Source organism: Festucalex cinctus, chromosome 7, assembly GCF_051991245.1.
Source record: "Festucalex cinctus isolate MCC-2025b chromosome 7, RoL_Fcin_1.0, whole genome shotgun sequence".
Classification (NCBI taxonomy): Eukaryota; Metazoa; Chordata; class Actinopteri; order Syngnathiformes; family Syngnathidae; genus Festucalex; species Festucalex cinctus.
The window spans coordinates 1,943,513-1,957,791 of record NC_135417.1 but is presented as its reverse complement, the minus strand read 5'-3'; the positions used below and the strand labels follow the sequence as shown (position 1 = coordinate 1,957,791).

The 14,279-nt window shown below is 39.3% G+C and overlaps 1 protein-coding gene across 2 annotated transcripts in view; it reads right to left on the bottom strand.

Moving 5' to 3' along the window:
* Positions 1-62: 62 nt before the first annotated feature.
* The window catches only part of gabbr1a (gamma-aminobutyric acid (GABA) B receptor, 1a), a 54,547-nt gene continuing 40,330 nt past the window's right edge, over positions 63-14,279 (bottom strand). The window contains exons 15-24 of one of the 2 annotated variants that reach the window (XM_077526761.1): positions 13,784-13,861; positions 11,897-12,047; positions 9,108-9,240; positions 8,481-8,597; positions 6,344-6,454; positions 6,154-6,247; positions 4,929-5,056; positions 4,717-4,845; positions 2,968-3,111; positions 63-2,823 (exon numbers count right to left, since the gene is read on the bottom strand). In XM_077526761.1, the coding sequence (XP_077382887.1) occupies positions 2,557-2,823; positions 2,968-3,111; positions 4,717-4,845; positions 4,929-5,056; positions 6,154-6,247; positions 6,344-6,454; positions 8,481-8,597; positions 9,108-9,240; positions 11,897-12,047; positions 13,784-13,861 (1,352 nt within the window). In that variant the 3' untranslated portion in view covers positions 63-2,556. The remainder of the gene's footprint in view (positions 2,824-2,967; positions 3,112-4,716; positions 4,846-4,928; positions 5,057-6,153; positions 6,248-6,343; positions 6,455-8,480; positions 8,598-9,107; positions 9,241-11,896; positions 12,048-13,783; positions 13,862-14,279) is intronic. The other variant, XM_077526762.1, reaches the window with a different exon arrangement.

Genomic DNA, 14,279 nt, shown 5'->3' with positions numbered 1-14,279 from the left:
GGTTATTCTCGTTATTTCCTATTGGGGAAACTTATTTAAAAGAAAAAGAAATTAGTCCATGATGAAAAGAAAAACAATGATTTTTATTGATGGTTCTCACATATTTGCATACACATACTTTGCAATATTAACATTTATGGTCTTAGATAATAGAGTGATTACAAATATGACCTCTTCCACAAACATTGGCGAACATGTGCAAGATTTACCGCAAGAGTTCTGTATTTATATGACGTACTGTATATGATACATTGTGATATAACTGCACGCTTCATAAATATATATAAATATGGCCTATTTGTTTTATTTGCTTAGCCACTCCCGCACCCTGAGCTAACGTGGATCATAACGAACATAAACTCATTAAAGTGCCCGCTGAAATAATCTACAAGACATAGCGCTTTAAAAAGGAGAAAAAAAGTTTGAGTCTTTGAGAATTATGTCATGTGAGTGCCTCGCTTTACCAAAAATGAAAAGCTTTTCATTGGGGAAAAATAAAAGATAAAAGAAATTTGATGACGTATAACTGCCTATTTTTTCAAAACAAAAACAAAAAATCAAGATAAAAATACGACAGAACTTCTGTGCCATCTGATTTGTGTTGTAATGTGACTGTCGCTTTATGAAAAAAATAAACAAGATTGGCTTAATTGAAGGTTTAAAAAAAGCGTGTAACTAAAATATTCACAAGATCTTCCAAAATTGTGTTGTTGGAGGTGTGAACAGTACATGCAGACTAACATCAACATTTTGTCATGTGACTGCTTCACGTTACCAAAACAAAAACAATCTGTTTTGGAGAAAGAAAAAAAAAAATACAAATAATTGAACGTGAAAAGCACACGTAAAATAAACAATTGGTGTGGTACAGAAAAAAACAAACATTTGAAGCATGAAACAAAAAGATAAAACATATATAGAGAAGAGCTTCTAAAACTGTATTGTTGCGTTTGTGCGAACAGCAGATAAAAGTGTCATGTCATGTCATGTCACTGCTTTACTTCACCAAAAAGGGGGGAAAAAAAATGATACAAATGTAAGGTAAAAATCTTCGCTGTGCTTGTCGTGTTCCTTTATGTACACAAATACAAAGTACTTTGCGCATGCGGGTACATTTCAGCTGAAGTTACAGCGCTACCGTAACAGCTGACAAAAGTGTCTTTGACGTTTATTTGGGGGTAAAAATGTGAACCGCCGTCCTCATCGCCTCTTCGGTGTTTATGGCTAAAAAATTTCTTGACGCGCACACGTGACGAAACAGGACGACAGGACCACAGAGAACAAACGTGAGTGTGGGGAAAGACGCAAAAGTTCTGTCAGGTCTCCCCAAATGGTCGGGATGAGGGACTTCTGTGCTGCAAAGTCTGGAGATGTGCTTGCTGTTGCCACGGCAACCAAACGCCAATAACATCAAGTCACAGTGTCATGTGGCAGAGCCGGCCCAAGCCTCCATTGGGCAACATTTGATTTGGGGCAGGTCGAGGTCCATGTACTAGTACACTCTTTGTCCTCACTAATAAGACAATTAGTAAAACAAACTTGTTTTATGACATTTTCTCAACACTAGTAAGACAACTTTGGCATACTAGCAGGACTACATGTTACTACTGAGGAAAAACTGTGCACTAGTTGACATCTGGCTTAATAGTGAAGTGCTAGATCAACTAGTGGAATATGATGTCATCAGTAAAACTAGAAGTAGTAGTAAGTAGTTGTTCTACAAGTGGGTTGAGTAACGTCATGGCAGCAAATAGTGTACTGCTACACCTCAAGATAGATATCAAGAAAATTGAATAAATGGTAAAACGACTTCCATTGGGCCTTCTGTTTCTGTCATTAATGTTCATTATTGATCATTCATTGTTGATTTTTAAACAAATAACCATAACTGAACAGAGGTACCTGGAACAAGGTGACAAAAAAACAAAACAAAACACTTAACACTATGTGTAAAAATATGCATGGGAAAAACAAACTTTTAGGACACATTTACACAAAAATAGACACACAAACATACAGAACACACATACAGATGATGAAGCTCCCTCTTTCTAATGATTTCTTTTTTTCCCCATCTAAGAAATTTGGGGCGCTATTTTGCGAACCAACAGGCTTCCCGATCTGTCAAATTCCCTGTTACACAACTGTAAACACCCCCCCCCCCCCCCCCACACACACACACACACAAAATGGTTTAAAAAAAACAACACAAACTTGAACAATAAACTTAAAACTCTGTAAAAATGTGCAAAATCTTCAGTTAAAGAAACATTGACAATAAAGATTCATTTAAACATTTAGCATTTTTGTTACTCTGTTCTTCCTCAACAGTACTCCAAAAAAGTAAAGTACAAATAAAAAATAAAAAAAGTCAGTTGACTGTAAATTGCCGTTTGGTGCCCCCTAGTGGTCATGTGGTCCTTGGCAAGTGCTTAGCTAAGCTTACGCTTTTTAGGCCGGCTCTGTCAGGTGGTGTCGATACCCCTTATTAGCGTAAACCCCCCCCCCCCCCGTGATGCGTTCAAGGGTCCCGCATTTCCCCTCCCACGGTGGTCTCTACTTGTAGAGTAGCGGAATCTGGCTGTTGTGACAGTGGTTGCGGCTCATCTTGCTCTCGGCCGGGTACAAGTTGGACGAGTTGGAGAAGGACGGCGGCAGCGAGTGATTGTCGGCGCTCGGGTAGCCGGGCGGCGGCAGCAGGGACTTGGGGTCCGTCTGGGACGAGGGCGCGTTGTGGTTCTGGCCGGCGGACGGGCGGCGGCGGCTGCGGAGCGCTTGTCTCTCGGCCAGCTGGTTGCGCAGCGCCGATACGCGCTCCTCTTTCTAAACCGCAAACGGAGACGCAACTTTTTATTGACGTGCACTAAGGTGACACTTACAAGAACACGCAGTCACAAATGCGCTACAGGTAGACACACATACGACGACAGACAGACAGACAGTGTTGTGTTGTTGCATTGCCCGGACCTCTTGTATGATTTTCTGCAGCTCCCTGTTTTCTCTCTCCAACTGCCGCGACTTCTCCTCGTCATTGTTGTTGGTCGACGATCCGGTCTTGAGCGTGTCCTGCTGCTCCGACTGCCACTCGCCACGCGTGATCAGACGACGCATCTGCAGGAAGTGAATGTGGAGTTAATTATTGCAGGATATGTAAATAATAATTAATATACATAGAGAAAAAAATAAGACAAGATGAGATTTAAAGTACTGTTTTGTCTTACTTTTTTTTTCTTGCAAGGTGACCCTAATACACAATATAAATTGTATAATACAATAAGGAATAAAATATTGAGTCTATTTATTTATTTTTATTTAACTAAAGGAACTATTTGTTTAGAAAGCATATAGTGTGTCTGTTGCCATTAATTAAAATGTAAAGTAATTTATTAAAAAGCCCAATAAATTGCTAAATATATTAAGAAATAATTATAGGAGCATTTTTATTCCTTATTATTTTATATTGCTCATTTTATTTTATTTTAATTACAGATTAGCACAAAATGCTGGTTTAGTGATATGAATGAAAGAAATTGGAATCATTTCTGAAAGTGTCCATAAATTATCTAAATTGTGAAGAAAAAAGTCAAGAAAAATATTAAGCATATTTATTATTCATCTCAACAGCAATTTTATTTTTATATATTTTTAAATGAGTTTATTTTATTATTAGCCAAGCACAAATTCCCCATGACAATGTGCTAGAATTAATTTAAACTAGTCATTAAAAAGTAAAATACTTTAATGTGTACAATCAAACCTCGCGAGGATCCTTTATAAAATAATTTAATGTGTAATATCAAATCCAGCAAGGATATTTAAAAAAAATACTTTATAAAATAATTTAATGTGTAATATCAAACCCAGCAAGGATACTTTATAAAATACTTTATAAAATACTTTATAAAATACTTTGTGTAATATCAAACCTAGTGAGGATACTTTATAAAATACTTCATCCCACCATCCATCCATCCATTTTCTTGACCGCTTATTCCTCACAAGGGTCGCAGGGGTTGCTGGCGTCTATCTCAGCTGGCTCTGGGCAGTAGGCGGGGGACACCCTGAACTGGTTGCCAGCCAATCGCAAGGCACACAGAGACGAACAACCATCCATACGCACAAGCACACCTAGGGACAATTTGGAGCGCCCAATTAACCTGCCATGTATGTCTTTGGAATGTGGGAGGAGACCGGAGTACCCGGAGAAGACCCACGCGGGCACGGGGAGAACATGCAAACTCCACCCAGGAAGGTCCGAGCCTGGACTCGAACCAGAGTCCTCAGAACTGGGAGGTGGACGTGCTAACCACTCGTCCACCGTGCCGCCTAAAATACTTCATAAAATATTTTAATATGTAATATCAAACCAAGTGAGGATACTTTATAAAATACTTTATAAAATACTTGAATGTGTAATATCAAACTTAGCGAGAATAAGCAGTTCAGAAAGTGAATGGATGGTTGATGAATATTGTATTGTGATATACAATGTTAAATAATTGAATTGAGCCTATTTATTATTTCACCACCTAATGTAATGTGTAAACAAGAATTGTAATACATTATGTATTTAACGTCTTTGTACTTCGTTAATTAGGGCACAACAAACTTGTAAGCTACTAAGAATTCTCTCTGAAGCGGCATTCGTCTGACATTCCTCCAGATGGCAGCGTTTCCCCTGCAATGCTAATGCTAGCGTAGTTGAACTCGAGTCACCTTTGGCACAAAGAGCACCACCAGGGTGATGTAGGCCGAGAAGACGATGGCCAGGGCGGCGAAGGCGAAAGAGGCGTCCTGCTGAGAAGACAGGATCATCGTCACCGGAGCCGTGATCAGACACAGCACCTGCAGGAGGGCAGAGAGCGATTCAGTTGGAGCTCGGGCCTCCGCCAAGGCAGAATCGTGCAGACAGTAGCGAGTGGACTCACCGCGACGTTATAAATGGCCATGCCCACCGCCCGGTGGTCGTTGATCTTCTCCGTGGAGACGGACTTGGTCTCGTAGGCCAGGAAAATGCCGAGGAGCAGCAGCAGACCCTTGTAGCCGTAAACCACACCTGCAGGGGGCAGCGTGGGACAATAACAATTATGGACCCACACATTAAAAAGTTTGGTTCTTAACTTGCTTACTAGAAAGTAAATAATTGCTGCTCGGTATTGTCATGACGATGGTCGTGCAAGGGTTATGTTTGGTACTGTCATGACTAGGGTCATGCAATGGTTATGTTTAGGCCATGTAAAGGTTATGTTTGGGTCATGACCGTGTGATCAAGTGTCTGTTCTGAACTGATGTAACCAGCATCTAGTTTCAACTGGTAAGACACTATGTGATGTCAGAAGCTATGTGATGTCAAGAATCTCTAATCTCTTTATCTGGTCAACAGCCAATCAGATAATTCCATGTCAGTCCTGTTACCCACATGTCTAGCCACAGTCAATCAGATCGATTCGCTGTCTATATAAGCCTGACTGAGAAGTGTATGTTTTTGTCAGATTATTACTTCTGTTACCTCTGTCTCCCTGTGCACCCCCACAGCCCAAGTTAGCTTCGCGTCTCTTGATGTTATGTGAATAAAGTGTTAAAATCTTATTTGTGTCTGCGCTTTGGGATCCAACCTCAGAACATAACAGGTATATCATATTAAGTGTTGTAGAATTCACAACAATAAGATGAGTGAATGTAGATTCCATGGTATAATAGTTAGCACTCTGGACTTTGAATCCAGTGATCTGAGATTAAATCTCAGTTGGACCATCGATGTTGTCTGCTCAACTCATTAAAGCAAACATGAATGAATAATCCAGTCCTTAGAACAAAAAATGTGTTGAGCTTTAACAAGATACGAAACCATCTGTCTGTGTCCCCCTCGCTCTCTCTATACAGTATGCGCGTGTTTGATTCCTGTTCTTAGTTGAAAGTGCAAGAAGTCACTCTGCATCTTGCTGACTGACAGAAAAAAAAAAAAAAAAAGGATAAAAGCAGCGGGAGAGAAAATAAGAAGGCGTCTTGCCGCTGTCCATTGTCTCATCTGGCGCTACGGCGACGTCTGTGAAGCGCTACGAGGCCCTGACCTACTTTGCGACCCACATAGAAGTTCAATGTGAGCGCCATTGTTCTGTCATTAGACGCAAAAGCAGGACGAAGAAAACTCACCGAGCCATGTGTTCATCTTCTCGGAGCTGCAGTGCTCCAGTAGCGGCTGGATCAGGACGTCCAAGTCCACTTTGGGGGCCTCCCTGGTGAACTCCTGCTCCGGTTGAGATGGCGGAGAGGATCGTGGAAGGAGAGGATGACAATGAGAAAGGACGAAGGGACGAGATGACGGCACAAGAGAGAATTTTACCTCCACGGTGATGTGCAGCGGGTCCACGATCTGCCAGATGACCAGCGACAGGAAGTCTACGGCCAGCAGCACGCCCACCGTGGCGTACAGTTTCCATGGCTCCAGCTGTTGCTAAGTCAAACACACAAACATGGACGCTTGTTAGCCAATACTAGGAGTGGGCAAAATTAATAAAGTAAGGTCAAGAACAAAAAAAAACATATATATATATATATATATATATGTATATATATATATATATATATATATATATATATATATATATATATATATATATATAATTTTTTCCCCCAATACTTTTGTATGTAAAATTGTTTATTCTAATATCAAACATTAATTCATTCTATTTTGTAATTGTGTTGTTATTATTATTATTATTATTATTATTATTATTATTATTATTATTAGTAGTAGTATTATTATTATTATTATTTATTTATTTATTTTTAGTCAAATATAACATGCAAACCCACAAATGAGGATGTACACATTTTGTGGCCACAATTTAGTTGTTTCCTGTGAATGCATCAACACTGACTCCACTTGAAGCGTTTCTTCACCAGCAGCTTTCTCCCAGACTGTTAATACTCATCCATATTCATACATAACCATAAATATTGCACTCGCCATCTTGAGATTAAGAAGTGGAGTTAAGTGTATCTTGCGGGGCCTTCAGGTTGAATTATGTCCACAAATACAAATGGGGGAAGAAAAAAAAAGAAGAAAAAGCCAGCTGAGGACGATCAAGGCTAAGATAACTCGAGACAAGTGTGCTTCAAGGTGGTGTCTGTTTGGAGATAAACAGGGTGAAATGGCTGAAAACTAGGATAAGATTTGCTTGAAACCTTAACCCTGTCTTGAGACCCTAATTTGAAACCTAATCTGACATGCTAAACCTGATTTATTTGAATCATAACCTCTATTTTAATCTTAATTTGAAACCCTTTGAAACCCTTAACCTTTGTTTAAAACCCTAATAATAAATAAAACCTTAACGTGAATCTCTAATCCCGAATTAAAACCAAAATCCTGGCTTGAAAGCATAACTTGAAAATGTAACTCTGGTTTTAAATCCGAGTTTGAAACCCCAACCTTTGCTTGAATCCCACATTTGAAACCTAAATTTGAAATTCTAGTTCTGACTTAAAACCCAAACCATATAAGGAATAACTAACTCTAACTAACTAACTAAAACTAACTAATTTTAAAAATGATCTGAAACCCTAAGGACCGTAATCTTGTTTTAAACCTTACTTTGAAACTGCTTGAAATCCAAATGGAACCCCCATCCTGTGATTGAAAACATGACTCAGGATTGAAACCTCAATTTGCAACCTTAACTTTTGTTTAAAACCACCCATCCATATTATTTGAACCCCAACTTAAAACTCTATCTAAAAATCAACTGGATTGAAACCATCATTTGAAACCATTTCCCTGGTTAAAATTTAAACCCCCATAATTTGAAACCCCACCCTTTTCTTGAAACCATAGCTCAAGCTTGAAACCTAATATGAAAGCCTAACCTTTGATTGAAACGGTAATTTGAAACCCAAAAATGACACTTTAAACCTGACTTTTTGAAACCATAAATTGAAAACCTAACCCTGGTTTGAAACCCTAATTTGAAAAACTAGTCTGAAACCTTAAAGGCACGGTCTTCCGTTTTCACTCAGGATTTTTTTTTTCACTCACTCACTCAGACATGTAAGCTTGTGTGAGTGAGTGAGTGAGTGAGTGAGTGGAAAAAAAAATAGGAATAGGAAAAAATCACCACCACACATTAACAGAAGTCCAGAGGTGTAGATTGAGAAAGAGTTCATGTGTATATATCCTGTATTGTGCATTTTCTTGAGTGAAAACGGAAGACCGTGCCTTTAAGACTAAATAAAACAAATTCTAACTGAAATCCTAACCTTTGCTTGAAAACCTAATTTTAAACCATAACTTGAATCTCTAATCGTAATTTGAAACCCAAACCATGTTTTAAAACCATAATTTTAAAATCTAACTTGGTTTAAAATCCTAATTTGAAACCCTAAATCAGGAATGAAACGCTAAATCCGTCTTGACCTCATCTTAAAACCCTAATTTGACACCCCAACTCTGTCTTGAAACCTTCATTTGAAAGCCTTACCTTCTTCTTCTCCTTCTTTTCGTCCTTCTTGGTGAAGAGGGTGTGGACCCACCAGATCTTCGTGAACATGCTACCATACGCCAGGCTGAAGCCCAAACCTAGAAGCCACAGACGGAACTGCAGGTGGGAAGACAAAAAGGAAAAAAAAAAAAAGTTAATTTGAGAGCAAAGAGGAGTCCATCGGGTGCAGCCTGAACGGGAATATTATACTTCGGAATATTAAACTTCATCTGTCATTGACCCCAAAGGTGGACCAGTAATTACCAGCACAAAACTTGTGCAGATCCTAAAGATACTTAGAGGAAAAAGCAATTTAGCCATTTCTACTCTGTTTTTTTTTTATTATTATTATTATATTTGCAAGTTCTAAAGGGCAAAAAGAGGCAATTTAATGTGCCAATAACATTCTCAACATAGACCAAATCCATCTGGATTAAACCTAATAATAACAAAATAAAGTTTTATTTTACATCAGCAAAACTTACTCGCTCCTTTGCGACCACTGGAAAGTTCCTCAACAACAGTTCAGCCAATCAACATGAAAATTGGTACATTTCTATTATAACCAGATGCACACAAAATTCTCAAGGTACGAAACAGCCATGTTGGTGGCGGTGATTTGCTTACCTGGCAAACGACGGGGAACTGCGACCGGTGTACGTGATGTCCGTCGATGCCGAGCGGGAAGACGGCGGCCAGAGCCATCATGCAGCCCGCCGCCGTCATGTTGTTCAGGTATGGCTGAGAGTTCTGGATGTAGCTGCAATAGCACACGTACACAAAACATCACTGTCAGACTGACTTTTGATATGTATGCATTTACATTTTTAGGGTTGGAACACCCATGGAACTAAGGGCGTGTAAGGGCGTGGAAAACCAAATAAATAGAGAGGGTGAGGAGGGGAATCTTCAGAGAGTGCAGGAGTGAATTGTATTAGTCAGTTCCTCTCCTCGCGACCCCTGAACTAAGTGTCTTCTCTCCTTTTTGTGTCGTGTTTAATAGATGGCAAAGAGGTAACCCTGACATTTAATTGGTCCATTGGCCGGGAAACGAACCCGGGCCCCTTTGGGAGGGAGGGGGGTGGGGGGTAACAAAAAAAAAAACCAACCTTGAATATAGGTTATATAATGTTTTTGTACCAAGGCTACCATCCCCGCTGTTGAGGCATGAAACTTCACATGGCTCAATATTGCCGCCAACTTGAAAGATTTTTGGTAAGATGGGCTTGTTATCTGTGCTGACATAAATCACATTTTGTAACGTAGCACCTATATTGTGGACGGGTCAGGAAACAGGGGTTCGCGATATTCAGACAGCATGTCATCACTTGAGTAAACATTTCGTACTGGTTTGTCCAGGTAATGACTTGTGACAAGCCTAAATGGTCCGATCGGACGTGAAGTAGCTCGTCAGTGTGAGACTTTCAACGAGAGCGACTTAATGAAAACATTTGATGTGATCCGACACTCTTCCCTCAGCCAAATTGCGTGTGAAATCTAATCAAAGCCGGTGGAGATCACACCGCAGCCCTCCCCCGACCACACCGGAGGGATATAAAACTGCTGAAAACTCCTGATGAGCTCACTGACATATTGGACTTGAGATCAGCGTGTCCAGGTCAAAACATAAATTTAGCATGTTGGATAGACCGTAGAGATAAATCTTGGATAAAAAGGAATTTGGTGCGATCATTTTTTAAGCTATCTGCTGGAATTGCGGACTGTTCTGGGAACTCGAGGCTAGAAATTGTCTGCAAAAAAGGGTTGAAATTCTGCTCAACACCTCTCATTTCCCACCTGACATCCTGTAGACCGTAATGTAGAAATTCGTCAACTAACCATTTCTTACTTTTGCCAAGGACAAAATTGATATATAATAGATTACAGGGATGTTCCTGTTAGTTTGATGAGAATCCCTACACTGATCACACTGTGAAATACAAATGCATGGTCACAGATAACAATCTCATGCTTGAGAGCACATTGAAGATTGATAAACAGCATTAGGAACATCATAAACCCTTGAAAAATATGTTTCAAAAGTTGACAAAATAAGTCAAATGCACATCCATTAAAGTGTTGGCAAAAACCGCTTGACATTTTTATGTTGAGGTGGTGTTGTCAAAAGCTACTAATTGCAACTACAAAAAGTACCTTGTAATCTAACTTCATTACAGTACCAAGTAATCAGTAAATTAGCTAAATTACTTTTAAACTCAAGTATTCTGTAAAGTAGCTAAGTTACATTTAAACTCAAGTAATCAGTAAAGCAACAAAGCAATCTAACTTAATTACTTTTAAACTTAAATAGTCAGTAAATTAGCTAAATTAATTAAACTCAAGTAATCTGTAAAGTAGCTAAATTGCATTTAAACATTTAATCAGTAAAGCAACAAAGCAATCTAACATAATTACTTTTGAACTTAAATAGTCAGTAAATTAGCTAGATTACTTTTGAAATCAAGTAATCAGTAAAGTAACAACAAAGTCTAACTGTTATTTTTAAACTCAAGTAATCAGTAAATTACTTACAGTAAGTTACTTTTAAACTCAAATAATCATTAAATTAGCTAAGTTACTTTAAAATCAAGTAATCTAGCTTTGTTACATTTCAACTCAAGTAATCAGTAAAGTAACTAAGATACTTTTGAATTCAAGAAATCAGCAAAGTAGCAACATAATCTGTTACTTTTAAACTCAATAACTACATTAGCTAAGTTACCTTTAAGCTCAAGTAATCAGTAAATTATATGTTCCTTTTAAATGCACTAATGAAGAAAGGAACAAAGTAATCTAACTTTGTTAGTTTTAAACTCACGTGATCAGTAAATTAACTAAGTTACTTTTAAACTCAAGTAATCAGTAAATTACTGTCATTACTTTTAAAATCAAGTAATCAGTAAAGTAACAAACTAACATAGTTACTATTAAATTCACGTAATCAGTAAATTAGCCAAGTTACTTTTAAATTAATCAGTAAAGTAACAACGTCATCGAACAGTTACTTTTAAACTCAAGCAAGTCTGGACTGGCATAAAAAAATCAGTCCTGGCATTTTGACTTTGGCCCAACGTGTAGTTCTGCCACTGATGTTTATTGATGATGTTTGCTATGTTCGAAATGGATAAATGGACTGGCTCTTCTAAATTGTGGGCCAGTCTATTGTGGTAAATTGTAAGAAAATAAGCCCACCGGGCATCTGCCCTGTATGCCAGGTGGCCAGTCCAGCACTGAACTCAAGTAATCAGGAAATTGTCTATGTTACTTTTAAAATCAAGCAATCAGTGAAGTAACTAGGTAACTGTGCCAACATGGTCCACCAGTGGAGTGCTTTGCTAAATGTGGAAATTGGTTGCACATAACTGCTATTCACCACCCCAAAAGCTCCATCAACGGCAACCTGCGTGTACTCTTACCGCACGTTGCCGTTGTAGATGTTAAAGGTGAGGCACACGATGCCCAGCAGGATGCCGAGACCGGCAAACACGGACACGGCAGCGAACAGCTTCTGCGACAGGAAGCGGTACTCTTTCTCCACCACCGTGCGATCCGCTGGAGGCCCCGCCCCTAAATGGGGGAAATTCGGCACATGTTTTTTTCCAAAGTCGTTATTTTTACGGATTTATTTATTTAATACAAGTAAATACTGTATTTACAAGTTAGACAGCTATTAATGAAAAATAAGCTCATACATTCATTCAGCAACCTTGTTAGTGAACTCTGCTGGGCAAAACTTTTAATACACATGCACACACGCTGAGTATATACACGGAGTGAGTGAGTGAGTGAGTGAGTGGGCATGTTGTGTGCTAATTAAGAGCGTGTAGTGTGGATTTAACAGCAAATGATCCCGACGTGCTCCAGCTTCAAACCAACTTCATTGCTCACTAATGAAGTTCAACAAGGGCCAGATGGACCAAGAACAGCTTCAGTCTGTTTGGCTTCTTTTCTTTGTCTTTCTTCTCTAGACTCACGATGCCCAAAAATATACAGACGTATTTTGGTGAAAAGGGCTGATACAGTATTGGCACGCATGTATCAAATATTGATATTATGTGTGAAAGAGGAATTGGGTAGAGCGACAAAATATTTATCTTGTGATGAACGAGTAGTGATACTTAAGGCAATGCAAGTTTATCTGATACATCGTGTGTGTTATTGTTATCATGATGCAGTCTATCATTTTTTTTCATGATACATTCAAATATAGATTTTTATGTCTATGTATGCGAGAGAAATTGGGTGTGACTGTGTGTGTGCGCGCGCAAGTGTGAGCGCCACGTGAAGCTGATGTGTCAGATGTCAGCGTCGGGTGTCAGAGTGTCACCCCCACGGGCTCGTCACCACGGTAACGCAGCCCGATGTCTCAGCGGCGCCATCTGTCTGACGGCTGACAATATCTACTTCCCACATGACGCCCGTCCGTCGTGTGACATGTGAGACAAAAAAAGTCAAGTTACTGAGAATTTTTTTTTTTTTTTGAGACGGACTGACATAAAGACATAGCTTAACGGACTGGTACAGAAACACACAAAAACAAATGATGATTCAGCATTCATGTAGTTGTAATTAGTGGGAGACGTATGCTTGTTTCTCTTCAACGTCACCTTTTTTTCCGCCGAAGCTTGCTTTTTATAAAGTATGGTGCCTGGGCTCCGCCAAAGCAATTTTGATGGCTTCCTCGCCTCATTTGCGAGTCTGTCGCCACATATTACGCAGAACGGGTTTTGGTGCGTGCGAGTGAACTAACAATAAACCTGAAGCAGGACTTCCAATATCACTATTGGGTCTCTTGAAAACAATTTTTAAAATGTTTTGCTAGCGTTTGGGTTTACCCTTTCCATATTTTATCACACGGCCAAGATGAACGTTTTGACAGAGGCTGATTTTCAAAATAAAACAACTTTCAAACAAAGTTTTATAACTAGACACACAGTGCATGTGTGCATGTACATGCGTGTTAACCATCCAGTGTCCTTGAGTTTAAAAAAAAAAAAAAGTGGAAAGAAAAGGAAAAAAAAACACGAGAACAGTGTTGCCATGGAGACACAGCTCGGTAACAGTTGCCACAGCGATTAGAAGAGAGAGGCGAGCTGAAGTGGTTGTTAGGGCGACCGTGGAGACAGAGAGAGAAGGAAGGAAGGAAGGAGAGAAGGAAGGAGAGAAGGAAGGAGAGAGTGATAGAAAAAAGTAGGTAGCAAAGGACAGAGTGGACAGGTAGAGATACCGTTCTTGCTAGCTCATTGATGCACGCCAAGTGGATGTTTAATAAAGGAAGCGGGTGGAATTCCTTCCCAACTCACCGATCCAGACGTCCTTGCCGAACCACGACAGGTTCTTCTGGGAGCTGTCGTAGTAGCCGATCTTCTTGTAGCTGCCCTCTGGGCGAGGTAGAGGAATTTTCATAGCATGACAAAAAAATAAAACGTTTTATGCATTTATGTATAATTACATTGGAACTTTGAAAATGAAACTTAAAATATTTAGGAAAAATATGACTTAAAAGTCAGTCCAGATTGTTCAGTACAAAATGGTTATGCTTATCAATCAAATATTTCATGACATGTATATTTGTTTGTATAGATTTTAAAGACATTTTTACTCATCCATCCATCCATTTTCTTGACTGCTTACTCCTCACAAGGGTCGCGGGGGTGCTGGAGCCCATCCCAGCCGGCTTCGGGCAAGTAGGCAGGGTACACCCGGAACTGGTTGCCAGCCAATCGCAGACATTTTTACTCATTTAATGTAAATGTATTTTTATGGTATTTTACTTATTTAACTCATTTGCTCCCAAAA